At 41.0% G+C, this 27,142-nt stretch overlaps 1 protein-coding gene across 1 annotated transcript; it reads left to right on the top strand.

Moving 5' to 3' along the window:
* On the top strand, positions 1-26,947 carry LOC124114486 (phospholipase A-2-activating protein-like). The gene is made up of 12 exons (XM_046475068.2): positions 1-413; positions 3,000-3,193; positions 6,465-6,566; positions 8,361-8,480; positions 9,935-10,238; positions 15,328-15,488; positions 16,182-16,339; positions 17,787-18,006; positions 21,357-21,443; positions 22,390-22,515; positions 24,460-24,606; positions 25,586-26,947. Exons 1-12 carry the CDS (start codon positions 274-276, stop codon positions 26,140-26,142), a joined length of 2,316 nt encoding a protein of 771 aa, XP_046331024.2. The 5' UTR covers positions 1-273; the 3' UTR covers positions 26,143-26,947.
* Positions 26,948-27,142: the final 195 nt, after the last annotated feature.

Here is a 27,142-nt window from a genome sequence, read left to right on the forward strand (position 1 = left end):
CTAATAATAAACAAATTCACAAAAAAAACTCTTGGGCGAAGCCTCGTCTGTTTGTTATTATGATAGTTACACATGGTCCTATGCACGCAGGGGGCATAACTCTCTTTTTTCAAAGCGGATCCTCTAAACATTATCTACACTGGATAAATTGGAGAAACTGATATAAAGCACGATATACATCATGAGATTTAAAAAAAATATTTAAAGATAAAAAAAACATTATCTACCTGTAGAAACAAAACCCGGTAGTAACTGCGAGTCTACAAAGTAAATATGGCGTCCACATACAAACTGCGGTGTAATATCGTTGGCCATCAGAAAGATGTCCGCGCTGTTGCCTCGACAATCTTCCCAGAAGGAGGAATTGTGTCTGGGTCAAGGGATGTCACATCTAGAATCTGGGTTCCGAATGAGTAAGAAACCAAGTGAATTATGATGTAAACATACATCAATTGAACGTACGTTCGGTATTCGATCACAAGGAACGCGTTGTTACATCTGTTTCAAAAAGGAGCTACACTTCATACATCACGCAATGATGTGCGAAGTAACTCACACAACAACTCACAAAGCAGTTTTAACTAGTCAATGCTGTCTTTCATTGCTAAGCCTTTTACCTGAAACAATTCGTACACACTTGAATGTCTCAGAACCAAGTACTCTGGAGACCATATCTGAAGTTCAAAAATGATTAATTTGGAAAATAATCAAAATATCACAATTTTCAAGATTTCATATGCTTCGAAGGTAAAGCATTAACCTGTTTGATGTATTACATGTCGACTGACATATGTACACCAATCTGTTTATCCCCAAAAATATTATATCTTGCACGCAAACATACCACTGAATAGACTCAAATAATGTTCAAGTCCTTGGGGATTCTAAATATTTGGCTGTTTGTTAAATTATTAAACTAATCTAAATTGAAGATAGCATGTTACATTTATGAATTAAAATTTAAAATTCGAGTAAGAAAAACACAAAGTTTAGAGTGTCAGTTCTTGATTTTCCTCAACCTATTATCTAATTTTAAAATCTCCATCTATGATAGTCTAAAGACTTCTGAGTATGTGCGATGAAATGGTATCAGTAAACTTGCCACATAACAGACTGGGACCCAAAATAGACTTAGGTTAAACCCTGTGTACAACATCTGTAACTACCGTATATGACCGCAGAAAAGCCGACTCTGTAGATAGGTCAGGGTATTAACTTGACCATTGAAATATGAAAGAACATGATATGACAGTAGATAAGCCAAATGAGGAAGTGAAAGGCAATGACACACTGGAAGTCCGACTGCAAGACTGTGCCGATACTTGCAGATATTCAATAATATCAGATGAAAAACGTAATTATATTGAAATTATAATTTCTAATAAAGATTTAACAGACTATTGATAATTTATAACAATAATGGCTGTAGTCGTGGCAGCTTCAAAACTTTCAGGAAGTTGTAGTCTATCGGACCATCATTCAGGCAATGTTTCTGACAGATCACGATCTGAAAAATACTATCATGAAAGTGTATCCTATGGATAAGCTGACCCCTTTCAATATAATCTTTTTTCTGGTCCTCAAACTTGGCTTATCTGTGGACATATATGGTAACTCAGCGAAGAATTTCTCATACCCATGAGAGTAGTCTCTTCATGTTGACTGTGCCATTCTTAATCAGGCTCAAAACTAATGTATGGTGATAAATGGGTCCGGAGTATTTATATGCATAGAATGGAGATATGATACACTGGATAATCAAGAATTGTTAAATTTGTTGTGGCAATAAATGGTTAACAGGTTTAATTATGATGATGATGATGATGATGATGATGATGATGATGACAAATTTATGTTGTGTCTATTTCTGTCAATTGTTGCTCAGTGGTGAGGTACATATCAAATAAACAGGTTATGAGTCAGAGTATGTTGTCAAATGCTTTGTGGAACAGATACCTTTTTAAGAGTGTTCAATGGTGCAAACGGTTTTCATGTTGTTTCAACTTATCAATTTCATCAAGGATTGGTTGGCTTTTCTTCCATGAAAATTGAATCTTTGTTTGAATTCCCATGTTTTCATGTGTATCATTACTTGTGATATTATACACATGGCGACATGAATAATGAATATTGACATTTATTGGTGTGGGAGAATATTGAGAATGAATACTCTAAAGTAATTGTGAAGCAATGTATATTCAAATTATAATGATTAATGATTATAATCTATCATTACTTGCTTATTCAAAACAAGGTCATCCTGGAAAATTGTGCCAGTTCTCAACACCAGTGTAGACGATGGTTTCATTGTTTTTGAGCCACATGATAAACCATATCTGTATGAAATGGTATTCTATGAAATGTAATACCTATTTATTGCTGGGGTAACAGTCTGACAAAACCTTCATTCTATTTTTCTTCCATCTTCCCGAGGCAAGCGTGTCCACTAGCCTATATCAAAGGCTAGTTTCTACCCTTGCCACATCAAGGCCCCATTTCTTGGCTCGACCCTGGCGCCACCTCGTAGATCAGCGTTCTGCCCCTTGAAATGAAACGTGATATCCAATCAGATCGCTGTTCTTAGCTCGTGTAGCTTCACAAAGATGGCAACTACCAAAGGCAATGACCTGGTCGATGAAATAACGAAAACATTCGGGATTTGATCCGTGACACAAACACATAGGCAATCTTTGGGGGTTTTAAGAGATGAAAAAGACATAGTCGTGTGAACAAAGACAGACAGCGGCAAATCACTTTCATACGGAGGTGTGCCAGTCGTGTATGTTGGTTTTGTGAAACGTTCTCTGATTGGACTGTCGATATGTGTGATAGTCCAATCATATTAAGCACAGGAAAGTGGGCTTGATGTGGCAAGGGTGGAAACAAGACTTTGATAATAAGGCTAGTGGACGCTCTTGCCTCAGGAAGAGGTTTTTCTTATTAATCATGTTAATACAAATAATTATACATGATATTTTAAGCTGCTTTTGATGTTGCAGACACAATCCCAGTTTTACAGAAGGACATGTGATGAGTGGCCATAGCAACTTCGTGGCCAGTGTGTGTGTGGTCCCCCCTGATGACTCGTACCCTAATGGTCTAATCATCACCGGCAGCAACGACAACACCATCCTGGCTTTCACTCTGGAGTCCCCACAACCAGTCTTCAAGCTTACTGGCCACACTGGCACTGGTGAGTGAGTCCATGTCAAGCATCTGTCAAACATCTGTCAAGCATCCGTCAAGCCATGTACTGATGAAATGATATATAAAATCTCACCTGACTGTCTTTTGATATCAAATATATCAACTCGAGTTGATGAAATGGGAAAACTCTGAGGCTTGCCGAGGATTTTTTCCACTTTTATCAACGAGTGTTGATATATTTGATATCAAAAGACACTCGGGTGAGATTTTATATATCATCCAACATCATTCTTCCAACTTTTTCAGTCTGTAGACAGTAATAAGCAGTGTCTTTAGTGTAAAAAGTACTGCTAACAGCTTCAATAGCAGAGCCATTAGTGATGTCATTTGATTGTGACGTCATAGTAACCAATGATGTCACAATGGTCTGCAAAGCATTGTGATGCAATTTTATTGCAGCGATATCAACAGTGTAGATATCGTTTGATCTCACCCAAGCGATATCTCCTGTGGGAGCCAGTTTTGGATGATAAGTACCGGTATATAACAGATCATTTCAGGTCATTAGCAATTTGAGGGATACCTTTCAAATCTGACTTTCAAAATGTTTCTCAAGTTGAGGATCCCCATGCGCCTGTTGATACCCCGGTGGTTCCTCAACCTACTGGCCAAGGACAGCATCCCGTTAGTAGTTACGATGATCACTGCCGACAACCCTCCCAGTGTAGCCAGATCCTCAGCTGTGAGTCGCCCGTCATCCCTCGCTTCTCCGTGGGATGTCCAAGTGGTTGCCGAAGTTGCCACCAGTCACCTAATACAGTCGCACCCCAGACACCTCAGCAACAGCCACCACCTAAGAAAATCGATGTATCTATCTCTCGCTCCCCATCACTACAAGGATTGAAGAGATCGAAGACGCCCTGCCAAAACTGATCTACAGTGACACTCGAAGAAGCGACATCGATCCAAGAAGTGTGGGCAGTCGCAGAAAGATACCAATGACAGAGGGATGAGGAATGTCAATCCCACTCGGATCAATACAATCAATACAAGTATAGATCTTGTTTCTCAGATTCGGATTCACAGCAGCATGTATATCGACACTCATCTGAACATCGACTTCGACACAGCGACTACAGGGATTGACATCACAGCCGGGATAGGCATCAATACCTCTCCCCAGCGGATTAATATCGGCACATGTGCTTCTTCCCATATGCATCTCCTGACCATGACGCAGATCATCATTGATTCCCTCTCTATGCCTGAATATTACCAATATACACCTCAAAGGGAGTGACACCAAGATCGACCCGGGTCGACGTCGATACCCGGATTGACATCAATACCCAGATCGACATCGATACCTGGATTGACATCAATACCCGGATCGACATCGATACCCGGATTGACATCACCATTCCTTACACCCTTGAGGCACCTCCCCTGTTGTCAGCCATCAGGTTCGACAGTCTGGAAGCAGATCACGAGCCCATACTCCATCGCCTGACTGTACAATGGCCCCAACCTGTGGATGCCTATTAGAATAGATCCACCCTTACCTCCATCATGGTATCATCAGGATCAACCTGTCCTCTCATCCACAGAGTTTGAATCACTTCTGCAGACCGTGACTACGACGTTCCAACATAGGACTGGCCAGCAGACCATACCTCCTTGGGACACCACGACGGGTTCTTCGGTTTATACTCAAGATGTTCCTCCGGCCGCTACTCTTCCCCTCTCTAGATGCTACAACAGCACAGCCAGACATAGCCACTAGTAGTCAAGCCTCCCTTATTTCTTAGACAGGAAGTTTTGACAACGTCGACAGATATGCTTCCGTGGATTGTGGACAAGCTCAAGTTGCTAAAAAATCGATCCAGTGAAGATCATCTGACGGGCTCCATCGTCTGTAACTCGGCTTCATCGTCTGTAACTCGGCTTCAACGTCTCTAACTCAGCTTCAACGTCTCTAACTTGGCTTAATCTTCTCAAACTCCGCTTCAACGTCTCTAACTCGGCTTCATCATCACTAACTCGGCTTCATCGTCTCTCCCTTGGCTTAATCTTCTCTAACTCGGCTTAATTGTCTCTAACTCTAATTTCGGCTTCAACGTCTCTCCCTTGGCTTAATCTTCTCTAACTCGGCTTAATTGTCTCTAACTCTAATTTCGGCTTCAACGTCTCTCCCTTGGCTTAATCTTCTCTAACTCGGCTTAATTGTCTCTAACTCTAATTTCGGCTTCAACGTCTCTCCCTTGGCTTACGGTATTTTCTTGACTATAGGGCGCACCAATGTATAATGCGCACACCCCTCTCGCTGATTCAATATTTTGGAAAAAAAGAAATTTGAATATTATGCGCAGAAAAAAATTACACAGTACCCCTCAGCGAAGTCCGGCAAACGAACGGGTGATGAGAAACTTTGTCAGTACAAATTGGAAATTTGAGATAAAAAAATCACCAGACATGTTGATTTACCGTATTTCTCTAACTCAACTCTAACTTCATCGTCTCTAACTCGGCTTAATCATCTCTAACTCGGCTTCATCATCTCTAACTCGGCTTCCCCACTATCACTGTCACTGTTTGCCTGGGAGTGAAATATACACTACTCATGGGGAATGTTGTACATGTTTTTATTGTCAAAACCTGTCTTCTGCGGGAAATAAAATGACATCACACATCTCTTTGCCACTGAAGCTGGTTAGCTGTTCATTTTACACTCTAGACACTGGTTATTACTGTTTACAAACTGAAAAGATAATAAATAGAATCTCAGCATCATGTCTTTTGACATCAAATATTTCAACACTCCTCAGCTTTTCAAACTTTATTTACTTATCAATATTCAACATTCTAACAAACACGCTTATAACGAACTGACCGATACAAAGAACCTATTTTTTGTCCTGGCCGTTTGTTGCACATATGCTGTATATATGCTTATAACAAACAACGGGGCGGTCGGGTAGCCTAGTGGTTAAAGCGTTCGCTTGTCACGCCGAACACCCGGGTTTGATTCCCGACATTGGTACAATGTGTGTACCCCATTTCTGGTGTCCCCTGCCATGATATTGCTGGAATATTGCTAAAAGCGGCGTTAAACCATACTCACTCACTCACTCACTATAACAAACTACGGTTATTATGATCTAAAATTAGTGGTCCCTTTGAGTTTGTTATAACTGTAGTTTACTGTATTTGATATCAAAAGACACGAAGCGAGATTCTCTATGTATTACATGCAGATTGTTTAATATTGGAATCAAATGTCCAGAATGCCCGTAAACCTGCCAAAACTCTTGTTGCAGTGTGTGCTGTTGCCTCAGGAAAGTTTGGCTTCCTTCTCAGTGGCTCCTGGGACAAGACTGCCAAAGTCTGGCTCAAACAGAAATGTGTGATGACTCTAGAAGGTGAGAACAGCACTGGTTTACCGATCGGAGACTGCATCATCTGCCATTACCAGATCATGTTATTGATTCAAAGGGTAAACTGTACAATTAACATGATAAACTGGACATGTGTGAAAATTAGACCAGAAAAGGACAGGACCATGTAACTAATATTCTAGACTAACGAACTGTCAGACACAAACCATGTAACTCAAAGGCCTTGTCTGTGAGTTTGTTTGTATTGAATATTAATTGCATGGTCCTGTGAGCATGGTGAGCCAGCAATCTCATTAAAATCAGATCTTAGTTCTCGCTATTGCTAAACAAAGATCTGAGGACATCCCATTAGGGGTCACGTCAGAACGACCTTTCATCCAACCAATCAGAGCGTCGCTTACCAGATCCTGAAAGTGACCGTCGGAATGTGTTTTCTAATCATGCAACCACGATATATTTAACACGGGGTATTCCGAACGACAGTTACAGGTTTTATGATTATATCCATACAATCTATGCCATCTATAAGCCATTCCAGAATGTTCTTCTTATCATTTCCTGAGATCTTTGTTTAGCGGTAGCGAGAACTAAGATCTGATTTTAATTAGATTGGGTGAGCCAAGAAACAGAATTTGATGTTTAACAATTCCAGATACCATCTATAAATGTTCTTACTTTACACTGCTGGTTTCTATTTACGGTATTGATAACCCGTCCATGACAAACTATTGTCTTGTTTGAAATGTTTTGTTCATATAATCCTTTATGTGCCTTGCAACACCATTTTCTATGGAGAATTTTGTTGTTGTTGAAGACTTTTGTTTTTCGAAAAGTTGAAATATTAAAGTGGTGTTCTTCTGCGGAAAAGAATCATAAGCTAGTTGTTTGCTCACAAGGAATGAAACTTCATGAACGACGGGAAGGATGTCAGAGGTTTGTGTATTTTGTCTCAGCAGATTTAAAATGCTGGTTAGAATGTTTTCTGATACTTTTGTCATCAGGGCTGTGGGCTAGCCTCCTGGTTAAAGTGTTTGCTCGTCATGTAAAAGACCCAGATTTCATTCCCCACATTGGCACAATGTGTGAAACCCGTTTGTGGTGTCACCTGCCGTGATATTCCTGGAATATTGCTAAAAACGGCGTAAAACCATACTCCCTCACTCACTTTAGCAGGTTGTAGGTAATGATCTCTAGCTATAGTGAAACCCTGTTTGTGTGGAAAATTTGCCTTCTGAATTTCTGTTTGAGGAATGTGTCCATATTTAAACAGATTCAAGTTTTCCATTATCATTGCTTGTGATTGCTTTGATAATTGTGACCAACCAGGAGAACAGGGACATTATGGATGCTTGGAAACAATTGTGTTCTGACATCATAAAGAGGGAGGTTTGAGGTCAACTTACTTCCGTAAAATATGGCCATGTGTGCGGACTGTTCTCTCTCGTTAGTTCGTAATGCAATAAAAACAATATTTTAAAACATTTCAATTTTCAGCAGACGTGTCAATTAATCAGACATATCTAGAAACTGCAGTTATTACATAAACTTAGTTATAAGTCTGAAAATAAATATAAACTGAAGCTTGTGAATTGTATTTTGGTGTTTCTTGGATACTGTAGTTTTAGAATATAATGAGGAGTCAAAATGTGTTGTTTCACCCATAAGGTCCCTTATCTCATGGGTGGTCACAATTATTGAAATTTCTTTTCTTTCTGAGTATGTACAGCTGAGTTATATGTATATTACACCAGAATATTTGTTTCCAAGTGTGAGTGGTGTGTGAAGCGTGTTTAGTTACCGAAGTGCGTCTGTGTGCAGGTCACGAGGCAGCCGTGTGGGCAGTGGCGGTCATCTCGGAACATGGAATGATGCTGACTGGCTCTGCAGACAAGTCCATCAAACTCTGGAAGGCTGGGAAATGTGAAAAAACTTTCCATGGTGTGTATGTCAAGATTATTTCGTCATATGAGATAGCTATGCAATAAATCACAAAGAACCAGGAATGAAGCGTGGTTCATTTCACGATAAAACATTGTTCTATCATGACTTCATTTCTGGAGATTCGAACATGCGCTCACTACTTGATGATATTGTATATTGGACGATGTTATTTTTTAGAGGGGAGCGTCTCGTGAGTTGTTCCCCATAGATGTAGCTGTTCAACGCAGATGAACGCAATGGCCGAACGATTGCATCCAAAAGTGGGAGAGACATGACAATAGGTTTTCGGACAAATGGTACAGATAATCGGCATAAGGATTGTGAGAATATGTTGGAAATACCCACCTGTTCATGAAATGGACTTGCCCGACATTGCCATGGTCGGATTCTATTGAGGGAGTCATCATTAATCAAACAAGGGTATATATTTGTAAACCTTGTACATTTCATCATCATCCTTAAAGCGGCTGTACATGATTATGACATCTCATAATAAAAATAAACAACTTGTCATTGTTTCTCGTATTCTGCCCCTCATGGTGTACCCCTCGTGGTTTCTTCCTGCAGTGTTTTTTGTACGATAAACAACTCCAACTCATCATTTATTTCTCATCGAACTCATCATTCACCACAGCCAGGAGATTAGAATTGGGTTTGTTATATTTCATAATGTCCAGATTGACCGATATGTGGAGAGTATCTCCCCCTAATGTAAATATCTTGCTTCGTGTCGTCACGAGACCCCAACATCTGTCGAAGGTTGCACTGCCGAGGTCAGGTATTGGTTGAGGAAGATTTTCTTGGCCAGATGTTAAATTAGTGATTGATGACATATTTACCTTTAGTTCAGTGATGACTTGCTAATTGTAGGTATTTTAAACTAACTGTCTACAACATGAGTGGTGCTGTTACTCTTGAAATATGAAAAGAAATTAGCATTGGATGTTTTCGAAATGTTAGAAATTGTCATTAATCCTCCTATCTCAGTATAAGTAATGATAAAATATATGGATGAACAACTTCTTTATCATAATTAGGAGCGGGGTAGAATAGGTCTTCAGCAACCCATGCTTGCCCTAAAGAGCGACTATGCTTGTCGTAAGAGGCTACTAACGGGATCGGGTGGTCAGGCTCGCCTACTTGGTTGTTGCATGTCATCGATCCGAATTGCGTGGATCGATGCTCATGATGTCAATCACTGGATTGTCTAGTCCAGACTGGATTATTTAGAGACCACAGTCATATAGATGGAATATTACTGAGTGGGGCGCTGAATTACAAATAAACAAACAAACAAACAATTAGGAGCAATGTTTTGGTGTAGGTTCTAACACCGTTATCAAGCAAGTGATCACTTGATTGATAACGGTGTTAGAACCTATCACCATCAAAAGTGGGATGGCATATTTGTTTCAGTCATTTTATCAACTGAGATGCATGATTGTTTTCAGGCCATGAAGACTGTGTTCGAGGTTTAGCGGTCATGAACGGTGGTGAGTTTCTGTCCTGCTCTAACGATGCAACGGTCAAACGTTGGCTGCTGACCGGCGACTGTGTCGCCACCTACTACGGCCATGCCAACTATGTATATAGCGTCGCTCTGCTGCCCAACGGCCAGGACTTTGTGACCAGTAGTGAGGACCGCACAGTGAAGGTGTGGCGCGGACCAGAGAGTGCCCAGACCATTCCCCACCCCACACAGTCAGTCTGGTCAGTGTGCACGCTACCCAATGGCGACATAGTCACAGGAGCCAGGTATGTTATTAAAGGTGTTATTGTTAATGCTGCAAAAAAATCTGATTGGTTGAAAAATATTGTTAAATGGAATTGGATCCCGGAAATATTTTCACTGCATATGAAACGCTTTTTAATTTCCTACTCATTCTCAACTTGAAGAAAAACATGCCATTGGGCTTAGCGAAATGGCTATTACCTTATTCGACCCAATAAGCGCCCATGTCCCAATATAAGCGCCCCGTCCGGTTCCGAAAATTTATATACCGTATTCGACATAATAGGCACCCAGGGCGCTCTCAAAATTAGAAATAGGGGGCTCTTATAAGAATATTTTTTTGGTGAAAAACAACAGAGTTCAAAGAGCGTAAATTTCGTGGTTTATGCTGAAATGTTTATGAACGACAGATATATTTTTTCCAGAATTTAATTGCCCATAATTAAGGGTGCATATAACAAACATATTATGCACGAATAAATAGCCTTGTGTACATTTATCAATCGGAAGGGATGCTCATTAGATTTGTTCACTAGCCAGTATATGAACAAATATCGCCGTGGGCACTTATTAGAGCGGGGCGCTTATTACGTCGAATACGGTACTAATTATTTCGTTTTAAATGAAAATCGTCCGGGAACCGATGTTTCCGGATATTTGAAGTCTGTATAAGTGGGGCATGACTGTATTCTGTTTATTTTAGATATTTGTGACTTTGAATATTATGCACTGAAAAAATTACACCGTACCCCTTCAGCGAAGTCCGGCAAACAAATGGGTGATGAGAAATTTGTCAGTACAAATTCGAAATTTGAGATAAAAAATCACCAGACATGTTGACTTACCGTTTAAATTGTATTTTTTGTTCAGCTAGGCATTGTTTTATATCCAGGGATTAAGATTAACTTGTGTATTTTCTCGGAAACTAAGCTGGACACAGTATTCAGCTGAACACACGTTTTCTTGGAATCTACCGGTGATTCGGTCAAGACACACCCAATGATATGACTTTACAGGATTTTAAATGCAAGGATCGGCAAAAGTTGTATCTGAAACTATTTTTTTATCAGGAATAATATATTCCAATATATTGTTAATTTAGATTCAGCTTTTACTAAACATATTTAAAATAATAATAACCCTAAGCGAAGCAGCTGATCACTATTGCCGGGTATTACTTTTTACATGGAACCAGTCTGACCAGTCACCTTCAAGGCTCCCGTGCACGTGATCGTGTGATCGCGTGATCGCGAGAATTACGTGTTGACATAGAATCATCCAACAAAAACAAATATGACTTTTAACGAATCAAAGTATGGCATTTATGATATATGTATCCATTCTCTGTCAACTAAATTTCGTTTCAAGGTGTCAATAGCGGTAATCTGACCTTGGTTGCTGTTAACAACAGTGAGTTGTGCGATCTTCCGATCGCTTCACACACGATTTTGCCGAAATTAATTAAAACAATGTTAAAAGAAATTTTGAATAAAATTACTGAAATAAGTTACAAACATAAGTCAAGATGAACAAAGAACACTTTTTATAGCCAGACAGTGTAATTACATGAATAATTTGCGAACTTCAGTATGGATTTGTTGACATGGTATTTCCGGTGTTACGTGCTCACAGTAATGTCTTTCCATGGGGGAAAAAACATCAAAACTCATTAATTCGTGTATAATGCGCACCCCCTTCTACACAGCTGTGTTTTTTGGAGAGAAAATGTGCGCACTATACTCAAGAAAATACGGTAAGGCCTACTGATGAATTTACGCCAATTTGACTCTGAATTGGTCCCAATAAGCGCCCACCCCTTCTGTCTTTATTTTAAGCGCCCTGGGCGCTTATTGGGTCGAATACGGGTTTGTTATTTAATAATAAGTTTGATCAAAATTTTGTTTTTTACAATGTTGATAAACATTATATTTTTTTATATTTGTTATTGATTATTTGACAGGGGTTCAAAAATCCCTTTGTCTGTCAGGCAGGACAAGTAAATCTTTACCTTTTTTACATTCAGGCAGACAAAACTTTCTGTCACGACTTGTCTGTGAACGTGTGGATTATCTTGTCATTACACTCTCTGGTTGTAAAGAGTGTTCCACTTATATCTATCCGTCTAGATGTTTTTAATCTATTTCATTGATTTTATGTAAAATTTCATTCAATGTTGTTTATATTACTTCGGCAAAATCGTGTGTTTTAGGGACCAGAAGGTCGCACTGACTCATTTTTTACAGCAACGGTTGTTTGGTAGTCAGGAATAGTTACATATATTATTAATGTCATGCTTGGACTTGTGAATGGCATTTAGGGGTACACAAAGTATGTGGTCTAGACTACCAGTTGTCAGACTTTCATTTTTGTAGAAGCCTTGCAGACTGAGTGGGTTAAATCGCTGACTTTGTGTGCTGGTGATTAGGTGCCTCACTCTGGCAGTTTGGGTTCAAATCCCAAATGGGACTCAACCCAAAAAAGTACAAAAATCTGTACTTTACTTAGAAAGTGTTATCCCAAATGTAACATTTGTTGTTATTTTATTGTATGTCAAATGTTGTTTTTGAGATTGAGATTGCCAGACGCAGAATGCCTTAATGTCACGGTAGTTGATTGTTAAATCTCAAATGGTGATTCGTTAAATTGATACATGTGTAAAAACTAATGGTAATACGCAAAGTGCTACACGTGTTATTATTTTTGTTTTAAACAAATTCATTAAAAGTAACAACTAAAAGAACAAGATATTAGAATGATATATCTGTTAAATAATATCGGGATTGGGTGGTCAGGCTCGCTGACTTGGACACTTGTCATCCTATCCCGTGGATAGATAAACAACAAACAAACAAGCAAATTAAATAATAACCAGATTCACTTGGTTCAAGATCAAAATAGGAGGGCAAGGATCAATATTATGCATGATGAAGTCATCATTCAATATTCATGTGGGTGGCCGACTCATCTTCAGCAGCACAATTAGCTGTTCAAAGCTTCGTCCCTGACTCATGTACAGTGTCACAGAAACTTTTGATGGTTTCTAGATATGTCCTCACCATTCTAGTGGCTCTCACTGAAGTGGTAAACATCTTATGACCTGCATCACTTCAGGCTTTTCTCCCGCATCAAGGTGTGACAGAAACTTTGATCGTGGGTCAAATCCCTGATTTGCTGTCCTTATGTTTCTAGATTTGCCACACCATACTAATGGGTTTCACCGAAGTGGTAAACATCTTATGACCTGCATCACTTCAGGCTTCTCTCCTGCACCAAGCTGACATGCCATGATATAGCTGTATTACCGTTCAAAGTGACGTTAAACCAGACTCGCTCAGTATCTTCCCGAGGAAAGAGACTTAACTGACTATAAAAGTCCAGTTTCCACCCTTGCCGAACTAGGCTGGTATTATGGAGTTACATTTTGGTTGGACAAATGAGTCAATGCATAGTCCAATCAAAATCGTGCACCAAAATCGAAATCCGTTTTGTAAACTGTCGTGCAGATTTCGGTAGATTGCAGGATTTGCAAAGTATGTGCACCGCCAACTCGTTGTCAGGAGATATTTTCCAAATCTTTTCATGTTTTTAATCAAGGTGCTCGCCTGATTTAATGCATTTTGCGATGTAAGACCCGTTTTATCACAGTATAGATCTTTATTATCAATCAGATTATCCTAACTCGGTGCCACCATTTTGTGTGATGCAAACGCAAGTGATACGAGAGGTGGAATCTGATTGGTCTATAAGAGAAGCTTTTAGAAGGGACATAACTGGTAATAGCCACTGGTGGCGCTACGATCGAGCCCAGTAATTCCAGCCTAGTTCTGCAAGGGTGGAAACTGGACTTTTAAAGTCAGTTAACTCTCTTGCCTCGGGAGGATGGCCTGTAGTAGTCCTGTACCCCAGTTTTTGTTTCATGTTAAATATGCTGTAAACATGATGAAGGCTTATTATCAAATGTGGAACACAGTGCTAATCCAGGTTAGAATAGGCCTCCAGGACTTGCTTGTCTGCTTGTCGTCAGAGATGACTAACTTGGATGGTGTGGTCAGATTTGATGACTTGGTTGCTTGTGTTTCATCATACCCTGACATAGGGGTGACTATTGAGGCATTTTTGACTATTGCGATACTATTGCGATAGTTAAAACAACTATTGCGATACTATTGCGATAGTGGCCCTACTATTGCGATAGTTTTCACTTGCAATTATAGCAGGCTTTCGCAGCATATATTTCAGCATTTTGACTGACACCATCAAAATAATTATAACTTTCTGATACTATTTGTAAAGAAAACAAGAAATGAAAAGAAAACAAGTTCAAATTGACCCCTCAAAAACATTTTAATACAAATATCTGGGTGCCATCTTGTCAAGTGGTCGGTCAGATTAGTAGTATTTCCTGATTACTTAGAATTATCCGACAGATTCTACAACTTACTTTTTGCTTGTCTATCTCGTTTTGAAAGCCAAAATGGTCCCATACCCACGATTTGCCTGCCTTATTGGCGACAATTTCAAACTGACATGTGGCGTCCGCCATCTTGTCAATGTTGCCTAGCGACGAGTAGCTAAATCAAGCAGACAAAGTAGTGCAAACGAAAGCACGACAGAGGTTAGATGATCATAGGAGTCATATCGAAACTATCGATAGGTAGACAAACTATCGCCAATAGTATCGATTGTTTCAAGTTGCAATCGATAGTGTACTATTGTGAGACAAACAATCGCAATCAATCGATAGTTCTATGTATCGTTATACCACTACCCTGACAACATGGGATGTTGCTCATTATATTGATCACTGGTTTGTCATCCCAGACCATACAGGTCACAAGCCTGTTCAATAGTTTGATTTGTTGTTACACCCATGATTATTTGTTGCACCCCTGAATACTCCTTACACCCCTACTAACCTTGATCCTGCTTGCTTCTGTGTAAGGGGCAGGGGTAGCCTAGTGGTTAAAGCATTCGCTCGTCACGCTGAAGACCCAGGTTTGATTCCCCACATGGATACAATGTGTGAAGCCAATTTCTGGTGTCCCCGCCGTGATATTGCTGGAATATTGCTAAAAGCGGTGTAAAACCATACTCACTCATTCTTCTGTGTAGTGATGGAATCATACGAGTGTTCACATCGGCGCCTGAGCGGATGGCATCGGCTGATGAACTGCAAGCTTATGAGGAGCAGGTATCTGCATCCACAGTTCCGGCACAGGTGGGAGACATCAAGACAGAAGACATACCTGGTCCTGAGGTGCTAATTAATCCAGGTAACACACCTGTTTCACTGCTTTGATGTTGTAAGATTATATGATGTGGAGAAAGTCTGAACACACTGAATATGACATCTAACGTAATGAGTGACCATGTTTTGTCCTATGTAACTGTGGCATGAGGATTAGGTCTGTTATCAACAAGGGTAATCAGTAGGGCTGGGACGAGTCCAAAAGTACTACCCGGGTACCCGACCTCCTATTACCCGACCCTACCCGGGTACCCATTGTAGGTCTCAAGAGTTGAGTACAAAATAACTGATTGGCAATTGTTTGGCATACAATTGTTTGGCCCTTGCAAAAACTACTTAGATATATGTATGAAACACTCAGATCATGGGTACACTGAAGTTGACTGAAGCTTTATCTTTACTCAAACACATACAAGTCAAAATGAATGTGTGCATTGTCAGAAAAAAATGCGAATATCCACGACCTGTGGTGTAACCACTGAGCTACAGTGAGTTTTTGTCATTAAACAATATGTCAGCAAGGGCAGATACTGGACTTTTACAGTCAGTTAACACCCTTGGCTCAGAAAGATGTTTGTTTAAATGGACCCTGGCCTAGCAGTTATAATTAACACACTCTCATGATATTACTTGAACATTACTGGGTGGTACATGAAATAACAAACCAATAAAAAAAACAAAAAACACAATTGCTGCACTGTATGTTGTGTGTTTCCAGGTCGCAAGGACGGGCAGCAGAAGATGGTGCGACAGGGGGACAAGATCGAGCTGTACCAGTGGGATGCAGCTAAGACCAGCTGGACTAAGATTGGGGATGTTGTTGGCTCCAGTGGAGGGTCACAACAGACTTCGGGCAAGACGCTTTATGAAGGCAAGGTAGGACAGGATGGAGGAGATTTTCTATTGCTTCTGATCAGAGAAATAAATTTAGGATCTTTCATGTAGGTTTTATCCCAGATTCCAGAACTTTCCTTTTACATTTAGTTGACACGTTATGATATAAAGAACTGTGTGTCCTGTTGAACCCATCTCACTCACTACTTGTAGGAATATGACTGTGTGTCCTGTTGAACCCATCTCACTCACTACTTGTAGGAATATGACTGTGTGTCCTGTTGAACCCATCTGACTCACTATTTGTAGAAATATGACTGTGTGTCCTGTTGAACCCATCTCACTATTTGTAGGAATGTGACTGTGTGTCCTGTTGAACCCATCTGACTCACTGCTTGTAGGAATGTGACTGTGTGTCCTGTTGAACCCATCTGACTCACTATTTGTAGGAATGTGACTGTGTGTCCTGTTGAACCCATCTCACTATTTGTAGGAATATGACTGTGTGTCCTGTTGATCCCATCTGACTCACTATTTGTAGAAATATGACTGTGTGTCCTGTTGAACCCATCTGACTCACTATTTGTAGAAATATGACTGTGTGTCCTGTTGAACCCATCTCACTATTTGTAGGAATGTGACTGTGTGTCCTGTTGAACCCATCTGACTCACTGCTTGTAGGAATGTGACAGTGTGTCCTGTTGAACCCATCTGACTCACTATTTGTAGGAATGTGACTGTGTGTCCTGTTGAACCCATCTCACTATTTGTAGGAATATGACTGTGTGTCCTGTTGAACCCATCTGACTCACTATTTGTAGGAATGTGACTGTGTGTCCTGTTGAACCCATCTGACTCACTATTTGTAGGAATGTGACTGTGTCCTGTTGAACCCATCTGACTCACTATTTGTAGGAATATGACTGTGTGTCCTGTTGAACCGATCTGACTCACTATTTGTAGGAATGTGACTGTGTGTCCTGTTGAACCCGTCTGACTCACTATTTGTAGGAATATGACTGTGTGTCCTGTTGAACCCATCTGACTCACTATTTGTAGGAATGTGACTGTGTGTCCTGTTGAACCCATCTGACTCACTACTTGTAGAAATATGACTGTGTGTCCTGTTGAACCCATCTCACTCACTACTTGTAGGAATATGACTGTATCTCCTGTTGAACCCATCTGACTCACTACTTGTAGGAATATGACTGTGTGTCCTGTTGAACCCATCTGATGCACTACTTGTAGAAATATGACTGTGTGTCCTGTTGAACCCATCTGACTCACTACTTACAGGAATACGACTGTGTCCTGTTGAACCCATCTGACTCACTACTTGTAGGAATGTGACTGTGTGTCCTGTTGAACCCATCTGACTCACTACTTGTAGGAATATGACTGTGTGTCCTGTTGAACCCATCTGACTCACTACTTGTAGGAATATGACTGTGTGTCCTGTTGAACCCATCTCACTCACTACTTACAGGAATACGACTATGTGTTCAGCGTGGACATTCAGGAAGGAATGCCGCCTCTCAAACTTCCGTACAATGTCAGTGAAGACCCATGGTTTGCCGCACAGAGGTTCCTTGATAAACACGAGCTCAGTCAAATGTTCCTTGACCAGGTGGCTAAGTTCATCACAGACAACACCAAAGGAGTAACCCTGGGTACAGAACAGCCAGCCTACTCTGACCCTTTCACCGGTCAGTAACACCACCATGGCTTCGTCCATTTCCATATCTAGACTCTATAGACTATTAGCCATCATACACATAGGGGAATGGATAGCCAGGAAACATTTTCATTATCAGATTATGTCACAGTTTACCTAATCCTGACTTACACTTTTAGCTTATCTCTTCTTATTCCCGAAAGGTAGTGGAAACTTCTTGCTCTGCGTTCCGGAGAACAGGAAACATCTCACCCAAACACGACCCTTCCTCTCTCAGATGCACCGGAACCAACCTGTCTGACTCATCACTCTTGGGGGCACGGGTGGCCCAGTCGTCTAAGGCGCCGCAATTCGCTGTGCAGAGTTGCGTCCCCTGGGCATGCCAGAAACCTATGATTGTGGATTCCAATCCCGGTTGGCCCTGATTATGTTTCTAGGTTTGTCAGCACAATAGCCGTGCTCGTGGGTTTCACCGAAGTGGTAAACGTCTGAGACCTGCATCTCTTCGGTCTTTCCTCCCACATTAAGCTGACATGCCGCGATATAACTGGAATACTGTTAAAAGCGGCGTTAAACACAACTCACTCACTCACTCATCACTCTTATTTTCTCCTAGCCTTCTTAAGTCAAAATCACATCAGAGAGAGCGGGGACGGTTGGCCTGGTGCTTCAGTATATCAGTCACTGGAACCACATGACCAACCAGTCTGATCATCACTCTCTTATTTTCGCTCCGAGCTAGTTGGGAATTTTTTTTAGCTTTTCCTGCTTTACTGCTAAATGCATTTATTGCTTGTTTTTACAGAAAGAAGAAGCTGTGTGAGGTCTTGCTGAAGAAAAAGTTGTTCCAACTAGTTGTGTGGCTAATCCCATTACACAGTGCCCATGTGACCAAGAAAGTGATGATGTCACTGAACAGCACATTGCTGCTATCACTCAGAACAGTCCTGTTTTGAGTGTTCCAGCTATCTCCATTGCAATCCTCTATGTGTTATTCAACACTTTTGTATTGTGTGATTTATATCCTTCCTATGGTTTGTGTCTTCATGTCTTACCTACTATTTTTGCCATTGCATTAATATTTAATGCTTGATGATGGCTTTTTGTCATGGTAAATATGGGACGTATTGTTGTTCCAATTAGGCTTTTGAATTTACCTCACGGTCACGTTTTTTCGTGTCAAGCGTTTTGTATTGTTTGTGTTGCTTGTTACTTCATTTGCGTTGTTGTATCTTTGTTTCCTTATGGTTATGTAAGTGGCTTTTTTGCTTTCTTGTGTGTAAACTTGTCCTTTAAGCCTCATGGTTTGGATTGAGATTATATCATACCTACACAATCGGGTTCGGAAGGCATGATGATTACACCTCTGCTTCATTGCAGATATATGCCCCATTGTACTAAGCGCCATAGTAACAAGTCTGGCTGGGACCCTCATCCCTTGTAACTGAACTGGACTGACATTTGCTCAACAGCTACTAAGTGTAGCGCTTGTCTACCACTCTCTCCCACAGTACCTGAACGTATCACGTAAATCGTGGACGCAACATGCTTGTAAACTAGCACTCAGGATATGGATTCTTCTGAGCCTACCACTCCATCACCAGCCTTGACTACCTCTTCTTCTGTGGGCTGGAAGCCCCCAGCATCTACCCCTCTATGATTGGCTTCGTCAGAGAATTCTCTCTCTACTACCGCCTCACCTATTCAGGTGTTGGGCACCACAACGGTGATGGATCAGGCGCCGATGACTGTTCTACCAACAGCGCCTGTCTACACATCGATGATATCATCCAGGACCTCGCTGAGTCGAATTCTAACCAAGTTGATCATCTTCCCATCGTCATGACCTATCAACAGCGCCAGATTGATCTCTTGTGGAATCATGTGCGAGCTGCTTTGGTCAAACTTGCTACTACTCGACGCCTTGGTTATCTGGCCCTTACAGAATGGGATTCTGAGTTTAAGAGCGACTTCCTCTGACAACCATGGTCCTCTTCCTCTCTCTTCAACAGCCACGTCTCCGCCACTCCTGTATGTCCAGCGGTCGGGGAGCCTAGTGGTTAAAGCGTTTGCTCGTCACACCGAAGACCCGGGTTCGATTCTCGACATTGGTGCAATGTGTGAAGACCATTTCTCGTGTTCCCCACCATGATCTTGCTGGAATATTGGTGAAAGCGGCGCAAAACCATACTCACTCACTCACTCACTCACTCACTCACTCACTCACTCACTCACTCACTCCACCATTAGGGAAGGATGGTTCTGGAGATCAAGACTCTGTCTTTACGAATCATTACCTCAAAGGTTTCACCACTGAAGACATTGCTGACATACATCAATCCATCCCATGGGCAATAACACAGTAACTAATGGTGCCTACCAGAAGACATTCGAGTGAATGAGTGAGTATGGTTTTACGCCGCTTTTAGCATTATTCCAGCAATATCACGGCGGGGGACACCAGAAATGGGCTTCACACATTGTACCTGTGTCTGGAATAAAACGCGGGTCGTGGGCGTGACAAGCGAACACTTTAACCACTAGGCTACCCTACGCGCGAGTGAAGACATTAGAGGTACATTCACCCACATATCACTTCTTGTGGACATCAGCTTACTGTTCCATAACCAACAACGAAGAGTCCATGTCCCCCTGTGTTACAAGATCCCTCAGAGCATGAGTGATAACGACCGTGCTAATATTCAACCTTTTCTTAACACTAAAGTAGTTTATTAAGAAAGCTTGAGTGATATTCTATGCACGCTTTATCAAATCCATAAAATCTTAAGATTTGCTCCTTTTTCCCTGAAAGGAGGTGGTTCCCAATGATAGCGGAGAAGAACAACAATAGAGCCTAGAAGATGTCTGACCTCGTTCCCATGGGTTTCTACAGAACAGACAGTGTCAGACCCACACACTCAGGCGAGACCCACTACCATCAGTGAGATTCAAGCAATTAGTATGAGTCAGGAAAAGGTGAAATATGTATTTTTTAGACTAAAAATATCATTAATGCATTTCCTGACTTATACGCTGAAGCACCCGCCAAACCATCGCCTCTGATGTGATTTTAACTTAAGGAGGCAAGGAGAAAATAAAACCGTGATTATTCAGAAAGGTTGGTAAAGTGGTTCCTGTGAGCCTTTGTATGACAGAGGAGCGTTTGGGTGAGATGTTTTCTGTTCTCCAGGAACACATCAAAGGACGTTTTCCACTACCTTTCGGGAATAAGAAGAGATAAGCAATTAGTATGTGTCAGGATAAGTACAATTGATATATTTACTCTAAAAAATAAAACATTTTTGCTTTGTGGACTGTCATTTGTCTTGAGTGTTTGTTGTCTAATGTTTTGTTGACTGATTGTTGACTCTTTTTGTGAAGGTGAAGGACGATATGTCCCAGGGTCCACTGCTGCACCAGGAGCCGGAGCAGGAGTTGGAGACACACATGGAGCTGACCCCTTCACTGGTAAGAAAACCGTCACAGTGTCAAACACAATACAGTCATTTTCATCTTTACTGGATTGTGTATGCAGTCAAACAGTCCTTTGGCCTCGTCAGGTTTAATTATTTACAGGCTGCTGTAAAGGCAATCTCATTAAAATCAGAGTTCTTGCTGCCGCTAAACAAAGATCTACGGACATCCCATTACGGGTCACGTCAGAACGACCTTTTGCAAATTTTGACCAACCACTGAAATGGCTAACAAGAAGTCAACATCAGCCAATTAGAAAGCAGCTTTCTTGAGCTTTACAGCACTCGTTTTAACCTGGCGACTTCCATTTCAAACTACACTTGAAAAATATGTTGACACATTTCTCGATTTAAATTTTGAAAACTGAACAAACAAACATTCCGGAATGTCTAATTTATGGTTGAGATTGTATGGCAGTGCTTCCCATGTACTGTTCAATGCCTCTTCCATTCAAATGTTTATCCCACGGAAGCGAGAGATAGACGATAATTTTTACAGAATCAGTCGTACGGGTCGTAACTGTCGTTGGGAATACCCCGTGTTGACATTTTCAAGGTTGCATGATTAGAAAGCACATTCGGACTGTCACTTTCATGATCTGGTAAGTGACGCTCTGATTGGTCGGATGAAAGGTCGTTCTGACGTGACCCGTAATGGGATGTCCTCAGATCTTTGTTTAGCGATAGCGAGATTGCTGTAAAGGAGTTGATTGTGGTTGAAAACAATTCACTCACTCCACAGGATCTAATCTGTACATCAAGTACATGCTTAATGAATGCTCTTACATAATGACCTGGGGGTGGCCGAAAGTTCCTACTGCTTGTTGCTAGTTAGGCATGTTATGTCACATCATACTCCATCTACATATTGGGTAAAGGGTTTGAAAGTAGTAACTGTTCTCTGTTGACTATCTGCAAGCTTAACCGACATTGTGTTTCAGGCTCTGGCAGTTACAAACCAGCTGGCAGCAGCAGCAGCAGCAGCAGCACCTCCACCTCCAGCAACTCCTTCTTCCCCCTCACCTCCTTCCTCACCTTCGACCAGGCCAACCCCACACAGATTATAGGTACGTTTATTATCAGGTGGTGATGACATCATATTGTTTGATGAACTTAAAATGTATATTGCTAGAGAACATGAAAAATTGATTTATATTGTTTTTAGGAAGGTACTCTATTTTTTATCAAAACATGATACCGTATATCGCCATGAATAAGGCAAGTTTTTCAAACCTAGAATTAAGGGGGTTTCAAGGGGGGTCGCCTTATACACACGGTTGAGTGATCAATAGATCGTACAACTCACCGTTATTTACAGCAACCAGAGTCAGATTTTCACTATTGACGCCTTGGAACAACATTTAGTGGACAGAGAATGGATATATAAATATCATAAATGCCATACTTTGACTCTTTAGAAGTCATATTTGTTGTAGTTTGACTGTTGTATGTCAACATAAAGTTTTCATGAGTGTGATCACGAGTGGGGGAGCATCAACAGTGATTGGTCAAATTGTTCCATATGAAAAACATGTCCGGCAATAGCAATCAGCTGTACCAAAGTGCTATGCTTATGGTTATTAACTTATTTCAAATGTATATAGTAAAGCTACAACCAAAATGACATAACACTGGAATATATTATTTCTGATAACATAATAGTTTCAGATGCAATTCTTCCGATCATTGTATCAAAATTCTTTAAAGTTATTTTATTTGGTAATTTTTAACCGAATCACGGTAGATTCTGAGAAAATGTGTGTACAGCTGATTGCTGCTTCCGGCTAAGTTTATGAGAAAATAAACACAGTGATCTTATCCTCTGCATATAAAACAGTGCCTAGCAAAACAGGAAATACAATTTAGATGGTAAAACATAATGTCTAGTCATGTTTTATCTCAAATATCATGGGTACAATGTGTGAAGCCCATTTCTGGTGTCCCCCGCCGTGATATTGCTGGAATATTGCTAAAAGCGGCGTAAAACCATACTCACTCACTCACTCAAATTTCAAATTTGCACTGACCAAGTTTAATTGTTATCATATGTTTGTTTACCTGAATTTGCTAGGGATACGATGTATTTTTTTTCTGCGGAAGGCAAACACGTTTTTATTGCAAATGAATTGTGTATGCGCTGGTGAAGTGCTTCATTTAGATTCGCTTTATAGACGGGGTATATAAATTAGCATCGATTTTGAAGGTTTTTACAGGGGGGTTGCCTTATAGGCGGGGTCACTTTAAGGACGGCGATCTACGTTACCTGTACCTAGCCTTGGTCAGGAGACCTGCTGAAGTAATGAGGTTTTATCAAGTGAAAGCCACATTCTGTTTTCACTTTGACATAATGCTAATTACATTTACTTATGACCCGTGAAGACCCGGGGTAGAATAGGTCTTCAGCAACCCATGCTTGCCGTAAAAGGTGACTATGCTTGTCGTATTTTTTGCTTGTTTTGTTTGTTGTTTAATGCCACACTCAGCAATATTCCAGTTATATGACAGCAGTGTGTAAATAATCGACTCTGGACCAGACAATCCAGTGTATGAGATGCATCAACCAAGTCAGCAAGCCGACCACCCAGTCCGGTTGGTCACCTCTTACGACAAACATAGACACCTTTTACGGCAAGCATGGGTTGCAGAAGACCTATTCTAACCCTGATCTTCATGGGTAATGCTTGATGTAAGAGGCGACTAACGGGATCCGGTAGTCAGGCTCGCTGACTTGGTTGATGCATGTCATCGTATCTCAGTTGGGTGGATTGATGACTGATGTCAATCACTGGATTTTCTGGTCCAGACTCAATTATTTACAGAACTCTGTCATGTAGCTGGAATATTGCTGAGTACAGTGTTATTTTGTCGAGCTAATTCAAGGCTGCTCATAGTGTGTGTAATTATTACCCAGGTCAGTAGATCAGTGTTTATTCCATTTAATAGGGTGTGTACACATTGACTGCATATGCTAGAATCTGGTCCTGTAGTAATACTGTCTTGGTTTTGTTCAGGCAAGATAAAGGAGTTAAATGGGACAGTGAGTGACAGCCTGAAGGTGCCGGACTCCAGAATAGATGACCTGTCATCACTCATCTCGGGTCAGTCAGCCTCACAACAACAGTTGCAGACAGTGCAGAGTCTGCTGGCCTGGCCGTCAAGTGAGTAGCCTCTCTGTTTGTGTTGATGTGGAGGTGTGTCCTAACAATTTACTTGTTCCAAGTGTTGTTACCTGGTGTTACCGATGTTCAGCACTGATTCAGTGAGTCCTAACTACTGACTGATAGTTACATCTTGTCACTGATGTAGTGTTCACCTAAATGTTCAGCACTGATTCAGTAATCCTAAATACTGACTGATAGTTACATCTTGTCACTGATGTAGTGTTCACCTAAATGTTCAGCACTGATTCAGTGAGTCCTAACTACTGACTGATAGTTACATCTTGTCACTGATGTGGTGTTCACCTAAATGTTCAGCACTGATTCAATGAGTCCTAACTACTGACTGATAGTTACATCTTGTCACTGATGTGGTGTTCACCTAAATGTTCAGCACTGATTCAGTGAGTCCTAACTATTGACTGATAGTTACATCTTGTCACTGATGTGGTGTTCACGTAAATGTTCAGCACTGATTCAATGAGTCCTAACTACTGACTGATAGTTACATCTTGTCACTGATGTGGTGTTCACCTAAATGTTCGGCACTGATTCAATGAGTCCTAACTACTGACTGATAGTTACATCTTGTCACTGATGTGGTGTTCACGTAAATGTTCAGCACTGATTCAATGAGTCCTAACTACTGACTGATAGTTACATCTTGTCACTGATGTGGTGTTCACCTAAATGTTCAGCACTGATTCAATGAGTCCTAACTATTGACTGACTGTTACAATGTTGTTACAGATGTGGTGTTCTCCTAAATGTTCAGCACTGATTCAATGAGTTCTAACTATTGACTGATAGTTGCATTGTGTAACTGACGTTGTGTTCACCTAAATGTTCAGCACTGATTCAATGAGTTCTAACTATTGACTGATAGTTGCATGGTGTTACTGACGTGGTGTTCACCTAAATGTTCAGCACTGATTCAGTGAGTCCTAACTATCCACTGACAGTTACAGTGTTGTTACAGATGTGGTGTTCCCAGCCCTGGATGTGGTGAGGATTTGTGTGAAGCATCCCCTGGTCAACCAAGCCTTCAGCAACCAAGCCACGATACAACAGCTGATTTCCTTCATCACCCCAGACAACCCACCAGCCTGTCAGATGCTGGCCCTGCGATCCCTAACTAACCTGTTCTCCCAATCCCAGGGTAGAAAGGCTGTATGTGAGAACAGAGACACTGTCTTAGGCTCTGCACTCAGCTGCAGGAAAACTAACAAGAATGTACAGATAGCCATTGGCACTGTCATTCTGAACTATGCAATTGCTCTACGTGGAACAGAGGATATCGAAGGTAAATCACAATGCCTTTCCGCTGCTCGAAATGTCCTCGAAGCCTCACCAGACCATGAAGCCAGTTTTAGAGTCCTTGTTAGCATCGGTACTATCTTGTCTGGGGATGAGGAAGCATTCGCACTAGCTCAGTCTCTAGGCCTACAGGATCCTATAGTCAAACTAGGGAGAGTGACAGAGCCGAAGAAGGTACCGGAGTGTGCTCAACTGGTTCTTAACATTTTGAGAGTTTGAATGCATGTATTTGATATTGAATGGATGTGATATTTGTAAAGGGAAAAGTATTGCCTTAGGCATGTAATGTGTGAGCAAAAAGGCACAATGCAAGATAACTGCATCTTCCCGAGGCAAGTATGTCCACTAGCCTATATCAAAGCCTAGTTTCTACCCTTGCCACATCAAGGCCACTTTGCTTGGCTCCACCCTGGCGCCACCTTGCATAGATCACGAGCTGTGCCCCTTGTAATGAAAACGAGATATCCAATCAGATCGCTGTTCTTATCTCGTATAGCTTCACAAAAGATTGGCGACCAAGTCAATCAGACAACGAAAACATTCGCAATTTCATACCTGACACAAAAACATTCACAATTTCACAAAAATCTCTGCAATCGTTGGGGTCTGGGGGGGTTGTTAAAAGATGAAAAAGACATATTCCAGCAGTAAATCACTTTCATACGAAGGTGTACCAGTCTGATTGGACTATCGATATGTGTGATAGTCCAGTCATATTTAGCACAGGAAAGTGGGCTTGATGTTGCAAGGGTGGAAACAAGACTGATAAAAAAGTCTAGTGGAAGCTCTTGCCTCGGGAAGATGAGATAACTGAAACTCTACTTGCACTGTTCAAATATGCTAAAGAATTGACAATATTTGCTGCTTTTATGGAGGCATAAAGAACCGGTGTGCACTGTGTTAACCAGCAAATTGCATTTATGCAAAGAGCGCACACAGGATATTAGGTTGTACCATGATAAACACAAACAAACAACACTGAAGTCAATTCTTATGATAAAATAACTTCACAGACTGCCTATTGCATCATTAACAAAAAAGACGAAGAAAATACGAAACCAGTGACATCGTTAAGCGCAATAATGCAACAAATGTATCTACTGGTGCATGTGACATCATTGCTCTGGAAACAGAGAACCAAACAATTCCTTGCTTGGTTAGCCTATCAAACGCTATGGAATCGGTTGCAATTTACTTGTTTATCTTGAGATGTCAGATA

Source organism: Haliotis rufescens, unplaced genomic scaffold (assembly GCF_023055435.1).
Source record: "Haliotis rufescens isolate VD_foot unplaced genomic scaffold, xgHalRufe1.0.p SCAF_2, whole genome shotgun sequence".
Classification (NCBI taxonomy): domain Eukaryota; kingdom Metazoa; phylum Mollusca; class Gastropoda; order Lepetellida; family Haliotidae; genus Haliotis; species Haliotis rufescens.

Excerpts from the sequence above, each read along its gene's own strand:
- LOC124114486 (XM_046475068.2), top strand. The coding sequence starts at position 274 with ATGGCGTCCACATACAAACTGCGGTGTAATATCGTTGGCCATCAGAAA. Across the intron at positions 8,481-9,934 it reads ATGTGAAAAAACTTTCCATG|GCCATGAAGACTGTGTTCGA; the intron begins GTGTGTATGTCA and ends GATTGTTTTCAG. Across the intron at positions 21,444-22,389 it reads TGGAGCTGACCCCTTCACTG|GCTCTGGCAGTTACAAACCA; the intron begins GTAAGAAAACCG and ends ATTGTGTTTCAG.